This window comes from Anabrus simplex, chromosome X (genome assembly GCF_040414725.1).
Source record: "Anabrus simplex isolate iqAnaSimp1 chromosome X, ASM4041472v1, whole genome shotgun sequence".
NCBI classification, from domain to species: Eukaryota; Metazoa; Arthropoda; class Insecta; order Orthoptera; family Tettigoniidae; genus Anabrus; species Anabrus simplex.
The window spans coordinates 16,795,911-16,813,800 of NC_090279.1; the positions used below are offsets into that span (position 1 = coordinate 16,795,911).

A 17,890-nucleotide genomic window follows, 5' to 3' on the forward strand; every position below is an offset into this window, starting at 1 on the left:
CCATATTCAGTGTAAACATAATTTTAAAATTTTTCAATCTGTGAACCTAACGAATGTGATGGAGAACAGATGGAAATTTAGGCTGGATTCAGTGATGATATTTATCAATATTTACAAGGCATGTGTTAGTGTACCATGGCACGTGATCTCCGATGCATTGATAAAAAAAGGGCAGGGAGAGGAGAACCAATTACAAAGCCATGAAAGACAAGTGAGTAAGTAGTATGAATACTACGAAGGGACAAACTATCTGGTTCAAAGTAGAAACAGGACTTCAAAAAGAATGTGTTTTATCCCCTCCAATCTTCACTACAGTCATGGAAGAAATCCACAAAAGTATACAAACAATGGGAACCAAGAAGGCATCTCTGCAGATGACACAGTAATATGTGGAGAAGATGAAATGGAAGCACAAGAACAAGACACTGTATGGAATTAGGAGATAGAGGAATATGGAATGAAAAAAGTATGGAAAAGTGTATGATAGTAGTGGTGTCGAGAGGTAATAGAGAAGGAAGTGGGAATATTGAAGTAAATGGAAGACCATTAGAAGTTGTGGAAAAAGCTTCAAGTATTTGGGGAGAATAATTGCAGAAGATGGGAAAATAAATTAAGAAATTGGAAAGAGAATTGAACAAGCCAATGAGTTTTACTAATGTGTGAGATATATAGTCTGTACCTGGGACGTCCGAAAGATATATGAGAAAATTCTGCACCCAATGTATTACAAAACAATTTTGACATATGCATCAGGCACATGGACAACAATGAAACATGATGAAAGCAGAATGCAAGAGGCCAAGATGAAATTCCTTAAGAGAAATAATAGGGAGGGCAAGAAGGGATAAAGTCAGAAACATAGACATCAGGGAGAGGATTGGATTCCCTGAACTAAAAGGTAAGATTGAGTCCCGTAAGCTAAAATGGTATGGACACATGATGAGAATGAAAGAGGATAGAGTACCAAAGTAAGTATTTACAGAGAAAGTCATAAGAGAAAGACATCGGGGAATGCCCAGAAAAGGGTGAATGGATATGGAAAGGAGAGTACAGAGAAGAATGGAGTAAATGTAGAAAAAATATTCGAGGAAGGAAGGGAGTGGTAGAGAAAAACTGAGGAGGTACTTGATTCACATTTCAATGCAAAAGACTGGAAATGGAAAATGAAGAAAATTCTACTGATATGAAGACAAAAATTTATACAATTGTCTTATCAGCTCATTGCATTGAGCAATGCCATCAACAATTACTTAAGTGTCCTTTCTTTATTTTTCTATGCATGTCACGTCTAGTGACACAACCGAGTGGTGTTTATCAGAGCGCCCCTTGTAGGGAGTTTCATGTCAAACTATTGGTTTAAATGTTTAGCAGTTTCAATCAATCAATACTGATCTGCATTTAGGGCAGTCACCCAGGTGGCAGATTCCCTATCTGTTGTTTTACTAATCTTTTCTTAAATGATTTCAAAGAAACTGGAAATATGTTGAACATCTCCCTTGGTAAGTTATTCCAATCCCTAACTCCCCTTCCTATAAATGAAAATTTGCCCCAGTCTGTACTCTTGAATTCCAACTTTATCTTCATATTGTGATCTTTCCTACTTTTAAAGATGCCACTCAAACTTATTCGTCTACTAATGTCATTCCATTCCATCTCACCGCTAACAGCTCTGAACATACCACTTGTTACAAACCATCACTCTCATTTTGGTTCTATATTGAAAACAGCAAGCACACTTAGTTTACAAAAGGAGTATATTTATTGCCCCGTCAATTCAATACAATTAATACCACGTTATGTGGTTAAATAAACATAGATGTTCAAAATTTTAAGGGGACATGTTCCGCCCTTTCCTTATTTGGCATCATCAGCCTTATTTAATCTTAAAACAAACATTATTTAGAGGACAATAATATTTATGTTTTCCAAAATTTGAACTGTGATGTCTTAAGGCTAAAAACACTAAGGAATAGTAGGTACAATGTATGATGTTGAGACATGACATTACAGTACATGTTAAAATCATTGTAAACAATTTTAAAATCTTTGTCCAAAAGCAAATTTGTGTCATATAAAATTCTAAAAACAACTCTTGTCTGGAACTGAAGTGGATCCTCTTCATAAGAAAATTCGAGCATTTGTTAGCTTGAGGCAATTGTCAATACAAGTCTTCAATTGAGTAGCTGGTTGAAACGTTGAGGCTGGATTTTGTTTATTTTTGCGAAGAGGAGCTAAAGAATATTGACCAGGAGAAGAGGCGAATGTTTCAAATTATCTTATTAAGTTGATTGATCCATAAATTATCGTAATATATAGTAATATAACCAATACAAGGAAAGATGTTATTGTGCTGGTTGAAGCTGCTTTTGAAACAAGTATATCTGGTATTTGACAGGTATGTTTGAATTTCTCGTGAAAGTGTATTCCCTCTAGAAGATGTAGACCATCGTGGAAAAGGATGTGCATATACTGTAATGAAACAAAGAAGAAAGACGTGTAACGCGGTGTGTGTTTTACCTTCCCCTCAACATTCCGATCCTCCTCTACCACATCGATACAACACGAGGAGTAGGAACTCCAGACAGAACAACGCTGCTAATACACAAAGATATACATAGTTACGGCGAATGAGTAAGTACCCGTTTTACATAAGACATAACTCTTGGATATTAACATACCATTAAAACACACACCGTCATACACGCCTTTCTTTTTGTTTGTTTCATTACAGTATAACCACATCCTTTTCCACGATTCTCTACATCTTCTAGAGGGACTACACATTCACGAGAATTTCAAACATACCTGTCAAATACCAGATATACTCGTCTCAAAAGCAGCATCAACCAGCATATCAACATATTTTTTGCATTGGTTATATTACGATAATTTATGGATCAACGAACTTAATAAGGTAATTTAAAACATTTGCCTTTCCTCCTGGCCAATATTCCTAGGCTACTGTTCACAAAAGGATACAAAATCCAACCTCAACGTTTCAACCAATCTAGTCTATTGAAGACTTGTATTGACAACTGCCTCAAGCTAACATATGCTCGAATTTTCTTACGAAGAAGATCCACTTCAGTGCCAGACTAGAGTTGTTTTTAGAATTTTATATGAAACAGATTTTCTTTTGGGCAAATATTTTAAAATTGCTTACAATAATTTTAACATATGCTGTATATGCCATGTCTCAACATCATATATTATAACTACTATTCCCTAGTTTGTTTAACCTTAAGAAAACACAGTTCAATTTTTATAAATCATAAATGTCAATGTCCTCTAAATAATGTTGGTTTTAAGATTAAATAAGGCTGAAGATGCCCTATAAAAGAAGGCGAAACATCTCACCTTAAAATTATGAATTTGTGTTTATTTAACCACATAACATAGTGTAATGGTTGTAGAGTCCGCCATGCTAACTCGCTACGGCCGGGGCGTCACCCATCGCCCCACCCCCTTTACGCTCGAGCGCGCCAATCCGCGAGCAACACTCAAGCGCTGGGCCAGCCCTTCTCACTTCTATCCGTGGTCGCGCCGCAGCGAACTACGGAAACGACTGGAAGATTAATCTGGATTCTTCTATTTCGCGAGGTTCCTCGATCCATCGAACATCCAGACTATTCCAGAAGAGCTGGCGCAGGTATAAAAGAGCAGTTACTTGCCTACAGTCAGTTAGTCAGTGAGAATTGGAGAGTGACAGTTAGTTAGTGAGTGAGTGGGAGCGAGATTGAGTTCGCTGGAGAGCAGTCAGTGATAGCCTGACAGAGTGCAGCCTGATCGAGTATCTGTCTGTCGGAGCCGACGACTCGTTCCTGTCTTCCTGATATCGTGTGTGTGTGTGTGTCCCTTGAGACTGGCTGCTAGAGGAGAACCTGGAGTGTTCTGGAGCGGCGAAGAAGGGAACACTAGGAGACGACGTGTGAAGACTGCGGAGTTCAACGGGTTGAGTGAACAGCGGATACTATCCCGACCTGCGAGGCTGACGACCGTGACAGCGCTAACGAGTGTGACTGAGTGGCTGAGAGAGTGTACTGTAAATAATCGATGACTCTGTGCGTGTGTGTGTGTCATTGTACATGGAACCTAAGAGAAACTAAGAGAGAGAGCGCGCGAACCGTAAATGTACTTGTGTAACTTGTAAGCTCGGCTATCGTCTGTGTGTGTGTGTAAATCTGCAATTATAGTGCTTAGTTAATAAGAAACAGGTTGCTACCAGGTGCTGTACGCATTTATTTACTTAGTTACCCCGCCAAAACGTTACAACTTGCGTCAGAAGTGGAATGGACAAGTGTGATACACTAGTGGATAAACTCTTACGTAAAAGCTGGTGTCAGAATCGAGTACCTGGTAGCTTATTTTGTAGCTGGTAGAAATGAATTCCGAACAGCTTCAGATTTTTCTAAGCAAGTTTAGTGAACTTGAAAATAAAATTTTATCTGGTTATGGCGAACTCATTAGTGAACTGAGATCTGAGCGGAGGTCAAACCCGGACCAGCTGAAAACCGATTTGAGTGAACGGAAGAGTGAGGACGAAGTGTGCTCTCTCGAAACCGAGGCCGACGTTGACGATGTGCGGGATGGCAACGAACTGGACGAAAAGGGATCCGAAGAGATGCTCGCTGTTGTGGAGTCCGGAGTTCGAGGCCCAGAGGTGGAAGTGAGTGCCCTGCGTGCGGAAACGATGGCTGTGGAGACGCGAATGAATCCTGCTAGCAGCTACGGCGACTCCAGCATCGTGAAGTTGGAAAACCTACGGGACGACGGGATTACATCCAAGAGAACATGCCGGACCCAGTTCAAGACCGGACGTCCAAGAAGAGTGATCCGATCGCCGGGCCACGTGTACAACGCAGCCCCCAGCCAAGTTCGACCTACGAGGAGGTTATGGGATTGCTCGACGTACGCTGCGGGGTCCACCAACAGAGAGCCACCTACCGAGTCCAGTCGCAGGGGAGGACTCAGCGCACAGATATAACGCCCCGGATAATCGACGCCGAGATCGAGCGACTAGGCGACGTGACTGTGGAAGAGTTATCGCGAGGTGACACCAAGCTCGAGGCGGCTGACGCCTGTGAGAAACTACGTGGCGCTGAGATCCGTCCAGGGAGGACGATCGCAAAGAAACAGAACTAGGAAGAGGCTCTGATGATGGCCCACGAGACAGCGGCAGCGACTGCAACGGCACGGCTGGAGGGACCCCTACTAGGAGAGGGAGCAGCAATGGAAGACGAACCGATGACCAACGAACAAGGATGCTACCTGACTAGGACACTTGTTCCGGCACGAAGCTGCGTGTCGGTACGAACACCAAATTCCGCACCCCGGAAGAAGAGGAAATCCAGCAGGCCTAAATCTGGGACGAGGAAACCAGTCCCCGGCATCGCACTAGAGAACTACGAAGGCGCTCAAGCCCTGAAAATAGACGCGGAAGTGGACGAAAAGAAAACCACCAAAGATCCGGCTGCCACGCGAGGACTTGCTGATCGTTACCAACGGGAACGAGGACACCGTCGACCGGACCCAGCGGATCCCCAATGGGAAGGTGGTGGCCAACCGAACAAACTGTATTGCAGCGAAACGTGGAGGGGGCAATGTAATGGTTGTAGAGGCCGCCATGCTAACTCGCTACGCCCCGGGGCGTCACCCATCGCCCCACCCCCTTTACGCTCGAGCGCGTCAATCCGCGAGCAACACTCAAGCGCTGGGTCGGCCCATCTCACTTCTATCCGTGGTCGCGCTGTAGCGAACTACGGAAACGACTGGAAGATTAATCTGGAGTCTTCTATTTCGCGAGGTTCCTCGATCCATCGAACATCCGGACTATTCCAGAAGGGTTGGCGCAGGTATAAAAGAGCAGTTACTTGCCTACAGTCAGTTAGTCAATGAGAATTGGAGAGTGACAGTTAGTTAGTGAGTGAGTGGGAGCGAGATTGAGTTCGCTGGAGAGCAGTCAGTGATAGCCTGACAGAGTGCAGCCTGATCGAGTATCTGTCTGTCAGAGCCGACGACTCGTTCCTCTCTTCCTGATATCGTGTGTGTGTGTGTGTGTCCCTTGAGACTGGCTGCTGGAGGAGAACCTGGAGTGTTCTGGAGCGGCGAAGAAGGGAACACTAGGAGACGACGTGTGAAGACTGCGGAGTTCAACGGGTTGAGTGAACAGCGGATACTATCCCGACCTGCGAGGCTGACGACCGTGACAGCGCTAACGAGTGTGACTGAGTGGCTGAGAGAGTGTACTGTAAATAATCGATGACTCTGTGCGTGTGTGTGTCATTGTAGATGGAACCTAAGAGAAACTAAGAGAGAGAGCGCGCGAGCCGTAAATGTACTTGTGTAACTTGTAAGCTCGGCTATCGTCTGTGTGTGTGTGTAAATCTGCAATTATAGTGCTTAGTTAATAAATCTTAGAAATAGGTTGCTACCAGGTGCTGTATGCATTTATTTACTTAGTTACCCCGCCAACACGTTACAATAGTATTAATTGTATTTCATATGTGGGGTAATAAATATACTCCTTTTGTAAACTAAGTGACATACCACTTAGCCGAGCAGCTCGTCTTCTTTCTCCCAATTCTTCCCAGCCCAAACTTTGCAACATTTTTGTAACGCTACTCTTTTGCCGGAAATCAACCAGAACAAATCGATGAGCTGCTTTCCTGTGGATTTTCATTCCATGAATCAGATAATGCTGGTGAGGGTCCCATACACTGGAACCATACTCTAGTTGGGGTCTTACCAGAGAATTAAATGCCCTCTTCTTTATATCCTTACTACAACCCCTAAACACCCTCATAACCATGTGCAGAGATCTGTACCCTTTATTTACAATCGCATTTATGTGATAACCCCAATGAAGATCTTTCCCTACATTAACACCTAGATGCTTACAATGTTCCCTAAAAGGAACATTCACCCCATCAATGCAATAATTACAACTGAGAGGACTTTTCCTATTTGTGAAACTTACAACCTGACTTTTAACCCCGTTTATCAACATACCATTGCCTGCTGTCCATTTCAGAACATTATCGACGACACTTTGCAGTTGCTCACAATCTTTTAACTTATTTATTACTCTATATTGAATAAGATCATCCACAAAAAGCCTTACCTCTGATTCCACTTGTTTACTCATATCATTTATATACAAGAAAACATTAAGGTCCAATAACACCGAATTGAGGAATTCTCCTCTTAATTATTACAGGGTCAGGTAAAGCTTCTCTGAGATCTATTTTCTAGAAATATAGCAACCAATTCAGCCATTCTGTTGTCTAGTCCAATTGCACTCATTTTTGCAGTAGTCTCCCATGATCCACCCTATCAAATGCTTTAGACAGGTCAATCACAATACAGTCCATATGACCTTCTGAATCCAAGATATCTGCTATATCTTGCTGGAATCCTACAAGTTGAGCTTCAGTGGAATAATCTTTCCTAAAACCGAACTGCCTTCTATCGAACCAGTTATTAATTTCACAAACATGTCTAATATAATCAGAAAGAATGTCTTCCCATAGCATACATACAATGCATGTCAAACTTACTGGCCTGTAATTTTCAACTTTATGTCTATCACCCTTTCCTTTATACACAGGGGCTACTATAGCAACTGTCCATTCATTTGGTATAGCTCCTTCAAGCAAACAATAATCAAATAAGTACTTCAGATATGCTACTCTATCCCATCCCATTGTCTTTAGCCGTATATCCCCAGAAATCTTATCAATCCTAGCCGCTTTTCTAGTTTTCAACTTTTGTATCTTATTGTAAATGTCATTGTTATCATATGTAAATTTGAATACTCTTGAGCATTAGTCTCCTCCTCTATCTGGACATTATCCTTGTATCCAACAACTGTTTATTGTTCCCCAGGTGGTACAAAAATTGTTTATGTTGAATACCTCGAGTAGTGCCTCAGGGAATTCATTTCACCCAATAGCAGTGTTTTTAGTCACTTTGTGATACTTCACTGTAAATGTAAACTTACTGCACTAACAATGAATACTACAATTTCTCCTACAGGTAATATATAAACTTTGTTACTGTGGCTAATTGAGTCGATTCTTACACATTGCCGGGGAACAGATTTCTATCTAAACACATATCTATTCAGGAAACTATGCTCAACAGTATTTTGTATATTTCAATGTAGGGGACACTACTGAAATGTGCTGTGTTTACTTGTTCTGGCCATCACAGGTTATTCTATTAATATGTTATTAGCTTTACTTTCAAGCAACTACTTTTACAGCTTCCAGAGTCAGAATGTATTCCTGAGGATTGTTCTTCCATTCCTGCTAGCAGTTTAAAGTTGCACTAACAACTCCAAGGGAAAGGGATTAGATTAGGTACGCAGCAGCTTTAATTAAGGTTAATTAATGATAAAATGGGGAACACGGAAACGTTTTCCAGGGCTGCAGATCCTAGGTTTCGACACCATGCAAACTCACCGCCACTCGCTCCTGATAATCTTCTACACACCAATATATCAGAGAGGCAGCCAACTGTTACCTACATCATCACGAATAAAAACCGGATGTAGCTGCTGTGGGATAATGATGTCATACTGAAGAATCTCCATAACAACACTGATATAACAAGATACAGATATCCTAAATGGAAACATTTCAAGATTTGGAACCCTACTGCCATATGTCGCAACCTGTAGTGTAAAGAAAACAATCATTAAAATTACACACTACATACTGAATTTCTTTCTGAAACTACCATCCGCAATCCTCATCAGCGTAGCTCTTCAGAATAAGATCGTCATTTCACTAAATTGAGATATATTGCTGCTACACACATCTTGCAGGTACTTGCAACGCACAGGCTGGGAGTTGTTTAAAAAGCAAGCTAGATATATGCGTATTCATTTTGAATGCTTAATTAAAAATAAAATTTAAGAAAATTAAATAGTAAAAATTAGGAGAATGCTGAAACTGAGAAAGATTAATATTAACTTCTAATATTCTGAACTGAGATCTATATATTTAGCAAAAGTATATGACTGAACTTACCGACAATATGTTACTGGTTGTGAACACAGTGTAGAATAATACAAATCACAATTCCTCAAAGTTGAAAATCCGTAAATCACTTAACGGAATAAGCTGTAGAATTGGCTATTACGCGCCTTATATAACAACATATCAGCCACTTCGAAACAAAACCGGATATTTGAATGTTGATAAATCACCTACAACAAACTCTTGAAGAACAAATTTGATTTGTAACAGTCAGTAGATCAGGCTGAATTTAGGAAAGGATGTATTACTAATGACCACTGCAGAGTATGCGACACTTCTTCTGCTTCTGAATCTGCTTGAAATGTGAATGGGCTTGTTATATAAACCCAGTTCCAATACTTGTATAGGTGGGCCGGCGTAAGGTTGCACATGACAGCTACGCAAAATGTTGGTCACACTGCAGTGGCGCACGAAGCGATGTTGCCGCCATAGCAACAGCTGATTGCACGACACGTAAGATTTTAGAAACATGAGAGAAATGTTTTTAATGCCATCGCGACGATACACGATACAAATGAAATCGGCCGACAACAATCGCACTTTCAAGACACCGATTAAGTTAACAAGGAAATATATCACACAAAATGATACGAGATAAATCTACTACGAAGTTCTTATTATCCCAATGTTAGAGAATGCGTAAGAAATCGGCAGACAAGAAACTCACTTTAAATACACCAATAAATGTTACGATAATATACACCGGTGCTAACACAAAATATTTCGAGTAAAATCTATTAAATTTACGAAGATTCAGAAAAGTTATTCTTCTTACCTTGTTTACATTGGTAGAGGTTCTATACCCTCCAGATCACTGCCATCACTACCGTCGCCTTCGTTGTTGTTGTTGTTGCTGTTGTTGTTGTTGTCGTCGTCATCATCATTGTCGTCGTCGTCGTCGTCGTCATCGTCCAGGCAGATCATCAACTCCGGACAGTCACTGATGATGCCATCTATGGCCATCGCCGAGTTAATTAATGTTGCGACATGGCCAACTTTCTTCCTCCAAGAAGCCGCATCCACTAGAGCAATACCCTCTCGGAACAGTCTTTCCACTTCAGTAATTGTGAAGGATTTGTTATTTGTGCGAACGTAGCGTTTCACATCACTCCATACCAATTCAATAGGGTTGAAGTGACAGTGGTACGGCGGCAACCTAACAACCTCGTGTCCTTGTTCCTTCGCTACCTCATCAACTACGTACGTCGGTGAAACCGGTTTGTTTTGTTTCACCAGTGCATATAAGGCTAATTTAGTCATACCCATATGCGCTGGGATATTTCTTGCCTGCAGCCATTCCACTAACAATTCTTTACGGGCGCTCGAAGTAGGGGTCTTGTCCATTATTACCGAGTGGTAAGGTGCATTGTCCATAACAATTACGGAAGGGCCTTTGAGCTGTTGCAGGAGCTTCTTAAACCAATCTAAAAAGCGAACATGGTCCATATCTTCGTGATAATCACCGGTTTTTTTCGATCGGAACATTAGAAGACCACCTTCCACAAAACCACTGGATGAACCCGCGTGCGCTATTATTAATCTGGCGCCCTTCCCAGTCGGTTGATTACCGGAGCTTTTAGGACTGTCATCAGTCCAAGATTTATCAATGCACTCCCCAGCATTCACCCACGTCTCATCCAACCATATTACCTCGTGGAGATCCTTACCGACAAGTTTATTTAAAAAAATACTCCTAGCCATCACGATGTGCGACTTTTCAAGCAACAGTTTTCTTCCGTTCAGTTTTTTGTATCTGAAACCTAAGGCTCGCAATACCGATTTTAAGGAAGTTTTACCCCCGGAGAAAAGATTTTTCTGTTTAAGGGAGACTAGTAATTTTGCCACCACAGGATATTCCTTCCTGCTGTAATAATCGTACACGTGTCTACGTATTGCATCAGCCTGGAAAGAATCAATTCCTGTAACAGGAGATGGCTTAAATCGTTTCTTTCCTGGCGTGCTAAGAAACAAGTCCCCACTCTCAGCCTTGTTTCCGCCACTGCTAGGTTCCCCAGTCCATTTTTCCTTCAGTTCCTGGAGGAGAACACCTTTCTGAACCACAGTGCGCTTTGAAAGCCCTAATGTTTGACTTGTTCGTTCCACGACTTGATCTGCAGGAACAGAGGGACGACCATGCAAACGTACGAATTCCCTCTCCCTCTCGTAAAACTCGCGAGTTCTCCGCACTAATTCACATGCCTGACTATTAAGGGGCACTCCTCGGCGCAAAGGATTATCACTTCGCGATTCATCATATTGTCGTTTCCGTGACATCGCACTGCACTAGTTACAAAAAATAATCACAGTTATCTCACAAAAAAACACCACTTTCAAAAACGCGCGAACCACACCTGACCACGTGCTAGCAACGACAGACAAGCGGCAACACTTCAATACGGAAGTCAAGGTAGTTATAGATGGCACCACTATACTAGCCATATTGCCAACAACGACCAAATGAAAATAGTTCATCTTTATTTTGCAGCTCGCTTAAACATTACAATTTTTTTTAAATGCTCATGTTTTTGTAAGTATATAAAAGGTTATACGCACTCTACAGAATTAAATACGAACTAATATGTATAAAATCGATTAACTGTATCTGACATAAAAAGTAATGGATTGGTCATTCTGATTGACGGGTGACGTTCTTCAATTATTTTTTGTAGTAATGCCAACATGAACTATAACTGTCAAGTGCAACCTTGTAGCGGCCCACCTATAATTAGAGTTGGGTCGTTCATGAACTAACTAGTTCATTTGAACGACTCGTTTATTTGAACTAGTTCGAGTTCGTTCAAATATTTTGAACGAGTCGTTCACGCGAGCATACAGCATATTAAAGGAGGACGAAGACGTAAGCAAGCACCATCTATTGTAAATCTTACGTACTAGCTTACGTCCAGCACGGAATACTATCTCTCTTTCGCCGCTGGTGCTGTTGCTAAGATAGCTTTACCTAGTTCATTTGAACGACTTCGTTCTTTTGAACGAAATGCCGCGAGGGCTGCTTGTATGAAGACAGCACAAATGAACTACCTCGTTCATTTGAACGACTTCGTTCATTTGAACGAAATGCCGCGAGAGCACAAATGAACTACCTCGTTCATTTGAACGACAAAATAAGCACGCACGAAAATGGCCAATGGCGTGCCGTGTTAATGATCACATGACAGCACATTTCTCAACTGGTGAAGGAGCAGGGAGAAGAGTTATAAAAAATTAGAAAGTCTCTCGTAGATGACTTTTCTCCACCTAGGCAGGATGGCGGCGCCGCTGGGCACTGGGCAGCTGTTTTCTGCTCGTGCTAGGCGCTCCGCAAGACGATGAAGTACCAAGTTCACAGAATGTCGTACTAGTCGCCTAGCTTTGTAACTGAGTGCATATTGGTTCGAGTCGGGTCCTATGCAAGATAGGTCCACGAAACACACGATGGGGTGATAATGTCGCTGGTTTACCTCTTATAACAACGATATCCCACATAATATTAACGAACAATACCGTATTCGAGATTCCTCAGAATTCCATTACGAAAAAAAAAAAAAAGTGTTCACTGTCTGGCACTTGCGTAAGCGTTCTATCATACACGACAGTTGTGGGGAATAATACACGGGCACCGGTAAATAAATACTCTGTCTACACACAAAATAAACAATGTCAACAACGAAATCACACGCATTTGGAGCGGAGTAGCAAAACCATGCTAGCACATGGTAACAATTACAACACATCAGTACACATAAGTTATCTTCAGATGCGATTGACACAGAATACGCGAAAGTTTTCATCATTTCCACCATCATAAACCACATAAAAAATACGCCTTAAGAATATTTTCTCTAAACAAATACATCTTAAGCAAATAATACCGTAAACTACGCTAAGGTGAATCAGGAGTGAAAATTTGGCTATTTCCCTTCAAATAGGCCTATCAATATTTCAGTTTTGGGCTTTAAAAACTGTTCAGTTTTTCCTGTATAAAAATGTAATCACTATCACCCTACCACCGTTTTTACAGCTCCAAGCCCAAATTTTAAATTTTAAAAGGAAGTGGTCATGTGTGTAACAAGTGCACTCATTCAATTGCTGTATTATAATAATAATACCGAGCTCGATAGCTGCAGTCATGTAAGTGTGGCCAGTATCCAGTATTCGGGAGATAGTAGGTTCGAACCCCACTGTCGGTAGCCCTGAAGATGGTTTTCCGTGGTTTCCCATTTTCACACCAGGAAAATGCTGGGGCTGTAGCTTAATTAAGGCAACGACCGCTTCCTTCCTACTCCTAGTCCTTTCCTGTCCCATCGTCGCCATAAGACCTATCTGTGTCGGTGCGACGTAAAGCAACTAGCAAAAATATAATAATAATAATAATAATAATAATAATAATAATAATAATAATAATGCCCACCTCTGTTCTGTGGTGTGGTGCTTAACGTGATTAGCTGCCATCCCCGGAGGCCCGGATTCGATTCCCTGCTCTGCCACGAAATTTGAAGAGTGGTACGAGGGCTGGGACGGGGTCCACTCAGCCTCGGGAGGTCAGCTGAGTAGAGGTGAGTTCGATTCCCATCTCAGCTATCCTCGAAGTGGTTTTCCGTGGTCTCCCCACTTCTCCTCCAGGCAAATGCCGGGATGGTATCTAACTTAAGGCCACGGCCGCTTCCTTCCCTCCTCCTTGTCTATCCCTTTTGACCCCCCCCCCTACTAGGCCCCTGTTCAGAATAACAGGTGAAGCCGCCTAGGCGAGGTCTAGTCCTCCTCCCCAGTTGTATCACCGACCAAAAGTCTCAGGCTCCGGAACTCTACCCTGAGGCGGTAGAGGTGGGATCTCTTGCTGAGTCCGAGGGGAAAACCAACCCTGGAGGGTAAACAGATAAATAAATAAATTATTATTATTATTATTTTAAGTACGCTTCAGCTACCATGTACAGGCATTTTGATTTGACGTTCTGCTTTATTTCACCAGGAGGGTGATCTGACTGACTTAAGGTAAACACCATATGTGTTACCAGAGATCTTTTACATGCCGATATCGCACGATATAGTTTCGAACGGATTTCTTTCCGCCCTTCAAACATCCGAGTACTTCTGCCGGGTTTGAACCCCCAATCTTGCGGATCGGAAGTAGACTACTGATCTACAGAGGGAATTTTGCATTCCCATTAACCTATGTACGTATTTATTGTCCCTTTGTCGCATACAAAATATTTTTCTATCATATTCCTTCGAAATTACCATACATTCTTATGATCAAGTGAATAGAGCAAAAAACTACGCTTTAACAATGGTGTGATGAAGACAAATTGAAATTGTGTATCTCCTACATTTCTTCCCTGACAACGAAACTATTAATTACGTCTGGGTTAAGAATCAGCTGACCGCATTTCAAGTTCATAATGTCAGTCACAACTCACTGTAATATGTTGTAATATTAATGGGGAATGTTTATATATTATATTATATTTGCCTTTATTTGTAGTGGCGAAGTTAGGACTCATGGTCCTCTCTTACACTTAACCACACTTCATTAACATAGTACATCTGAGAGCAATATTCATAATCTTATCTTAAAACTACCATTACAAACTAGAAACAAAATATGAAACATAATAGCATAAACTCTATAAATATTCTTAGTCATGTCTTAAACTTATCGATGAGGGAATTAGATTTTTCATACCAATAGAGCATATCAAAAGTTAATGGGCTTCTGATAAATTCACGTGCATACACCCAATCATCGTCAGTGGATAGGGCCTGACACATTCCACTCTGATGAGTGTAATGTCAGGCCTAAGACGAAACTCTAGTGTTATACAGCAAACGCCTTGAAGGACTTACATCTGACAATTTATTAGTTAGCTATTCAGGAACATCCCTTATTAACAGGACGTTTCATACGGTTCGTCCTCCCAGCTCTTTAACAGATAAAAAGGACAATTATCACCTTAGTGCAATGTTTTCCCGTGTATAAAGGCAGTAAATACAGTAGCTTCTTCTCTCTCAAACAGCTGATTCATACACCCCTTAAAACCACCGAGCTTTAAACAACGTAGGAGGCTGTATGGTTTGCCATTCAATTAAAGGAAGACGAAGACGTACGCAAGTACCATCTGTTGTAAAATTTACGTACTAGTTCGCGTGCGGTACGGTAAACTACCTCTCCTCACGCTGCTTGTGCTGTTGCCAAGAGAGCTCATAATAAACTACCTCGTTCATTTGAACGACGTGCCACGAGAGCGTTTCCATGAAGACAGCACAAATGAACTACCTCGTTCATTTGAACGACTTCGTTCGTTTGAACGACTTCGTTTATTTGAACGAAATGCCGCGAGAGCACAAATGAACTACCTCGTTCATTTGAACGACAAAATGAGCTCGTTCAAAAATGGCCAATGGCGTGCCATGTTAATGGTCACGTGACAGCACATTTCTCACCTGCTTATGAACTACCTCGTTCATTTGAACTAGTTCATTTGAACGACTCAAGGCGATGAACGGTATCGAATGAACTAGTTCAAGCAAATGAACTGACAGGACCCATCCCTACTTGTAATAAATCACACTGTAACACTCATATGAAGCATACCAAAATACACAACTGTGGGGAGAGTTGTAGTTTAACATATTCGTAATGTCTACAATTGCAGTATGCGACACTGGGTGCAATGTCCCGCTAAGTCTGGCTCAAGGAGGATATATAAGAGAGAAGGAACCTCTCCGGGTGAAAAAGGGAATACCAAAGCAGGTCCAAAAGTCTTAACGAGTGTTATGCCATGGAAGGAGGGATCAACTGATTGAATTTTACGATCCAATTCTTCGTACACTAGGGGAAATAAAATCGTCCGGCTTTTGTACATATATACATGCATTTTCATTATAGTCCGTTATGCATTCCAGCGTTCAGTCTGCAAGCCTCTGTGAATTTATTATACGTCGCGACAATCCTCTATTTGCAACTAGTGCCGTGACCTCATTTAATTCTATACCTCTTATCTTTAAATCGTTAGAAACTGAGTAAAACCACTATCATCTTGGTCTCCCTCTACTCCTCTTACCCTCCATAATAGCGACTATTATTCTCCTAGGTAACCTATCCTGCTCCATTCGTCGCACATGTCCCCTCCACCAAAGACGATTTACGCGTACAGTTTCATTCATCGAGTTCATTCCTAAATTAGCCGTTATCTGCTTGTTCCGTGTACTCTCCTGCCATTGTTCCCAACTGTTTGTAAAATCAATAATTCTCGCTACTTTCATGTCTTGTACTTCTAACTTATAAATAAGATATCCTGAGTCCACCCAACTTTCGCTCTCGTAAAGCAAAGATGGTCTGGAAACACACCGATGTAAAGACAGATTCGTCCAGGAGCTAACTTCCTTTTTACAGAACACTGTTGATCGCAACAGCCAGCTCACTGCATTAACTTTACTACACCTTCATTCAATCTCACTTACTATATTACCATCCTGGGGGAACACAAAATAAAACTTAAAATTATCTACCTCTTCCAGCTTCGTATCACCAATCTGACATTCAATTCTGTTGACTTTCTTACCTACTGACATCAATTTAGACGTGGAGAGGCTAATTGTCATACCATACTCATTGCACATATTTTCAAGTTACAACACTTTAGACTGCAGGCTTTCGGCACAATCGGCCATTAAGACGAAGACGTCAGTAGAGGCCAGGCTGCTTACTACATTTCCACCTGCCTGAATCTCTCCCTGCCAATTTATACCTTTCAGCAGATGATACACGTAAATTACGAAGAGCTAATGAGAAAGATTACAGCCTTGTCTAACCCCTGTAAGCATCCATTCTACCATCAATTCTCACTGCAGCCCAATTGTTATCATAAATGCCTTTGATTGATTCTAATAATCTACCCTTAATTCCATAGCCCCTCAGTATGGTGAACATCTTTTCCCACGTTACCCTCTCATATACTTTCGCTAGATCTACGAAACATAAGCACAACTGTCTATTCATCTCGTAACATTTTTCAATTACCAGGCGCACACCGTACTGTAAGTCGGATCCTGACAGCTCCTCTGTGGTCTGTAACCACACTGGTTTTCATCCAACTTCCTCTCAACAATTGATCACACCCTCCCTTCCAAGATGCCAGTGAAAAACTTTGACTGGTATAGTAATCAATAAGATACCTCGATAGTTGTTGCAATTCTTCCTGTTCCCTTGCTTATAGATAGGTGCAATTAATGCATGTGCCCAAACTCAAGGTACCTCACCAACACTCGGTTCTAATCTTAGGTACTACCGGCATTCTATGAAGCAATTTCATCCCTGCCTTGCCGCTATACTTCACTACATCAGGTCTAATTTCACCTATCCCTGCTGCTTTATGACAATGGAGTTTATTTACCTCCTTTCCACTTCCTCAAGCGTAATTTCACCACATCATTTTCTTCCTCCCCATGAGCTTGGTTGTTCGCGACACCACCAGGAAGATTTCCTTTTACGTTGAGACGATTTTCAAAATATTCCCTTCACCTGTCCTGTGGTTCCCTGGGATCTATTATGAGTTCACCTGAATTAACCAAAACACTGCTCATTTCCTTTTCCCTTCATTTCCCAAGATTATGTATTTCTGACCAGAAAGGTTTCTCTGATGCTTTAAATAGCCTTTCTAGGTGATTACCAAAATCTTCCCACGACTTCATTTTGGATTCAACGACTATTTCTTTCGCTCTGTTTCATTCTTCTGCGTACAATTCAATGTCTGCATTATCCCTTTCTTGGAGCCTTTTCTGATTAGCCTTCTTTTTACGTTTAGAAGCTGCTGTCACCTCAACATTCCACCAAGATGTTCGCCTTTGCCCAT

The 17,890-nt window shown here is 41.5% G+C and overlaps 1 protein-coding gene across 1 annotated transcript in view; it reads right to left on the minus strand.

The window, feature by feature from the left end:
- The window catches only part of LOC137503232 (uncharacterized), a 30,763-nt gene extending 19,448 nt beyond the window's left edge, over window positions 1-11,315 (minus strand). Inside the window, exon 1 of the mRNA XM_068230772.1 lies at window positions 9,970-11,315. Coding sequence (XP_068086873.1) covers window positions 9,970-11,315 — 1,346 coding nt within the window. The remainder of the gene's footprint in view (window positions 1-9,969) is intronic.
- Window positions 11,316-17,890: the final 6,575 nt, after the last annotated feature.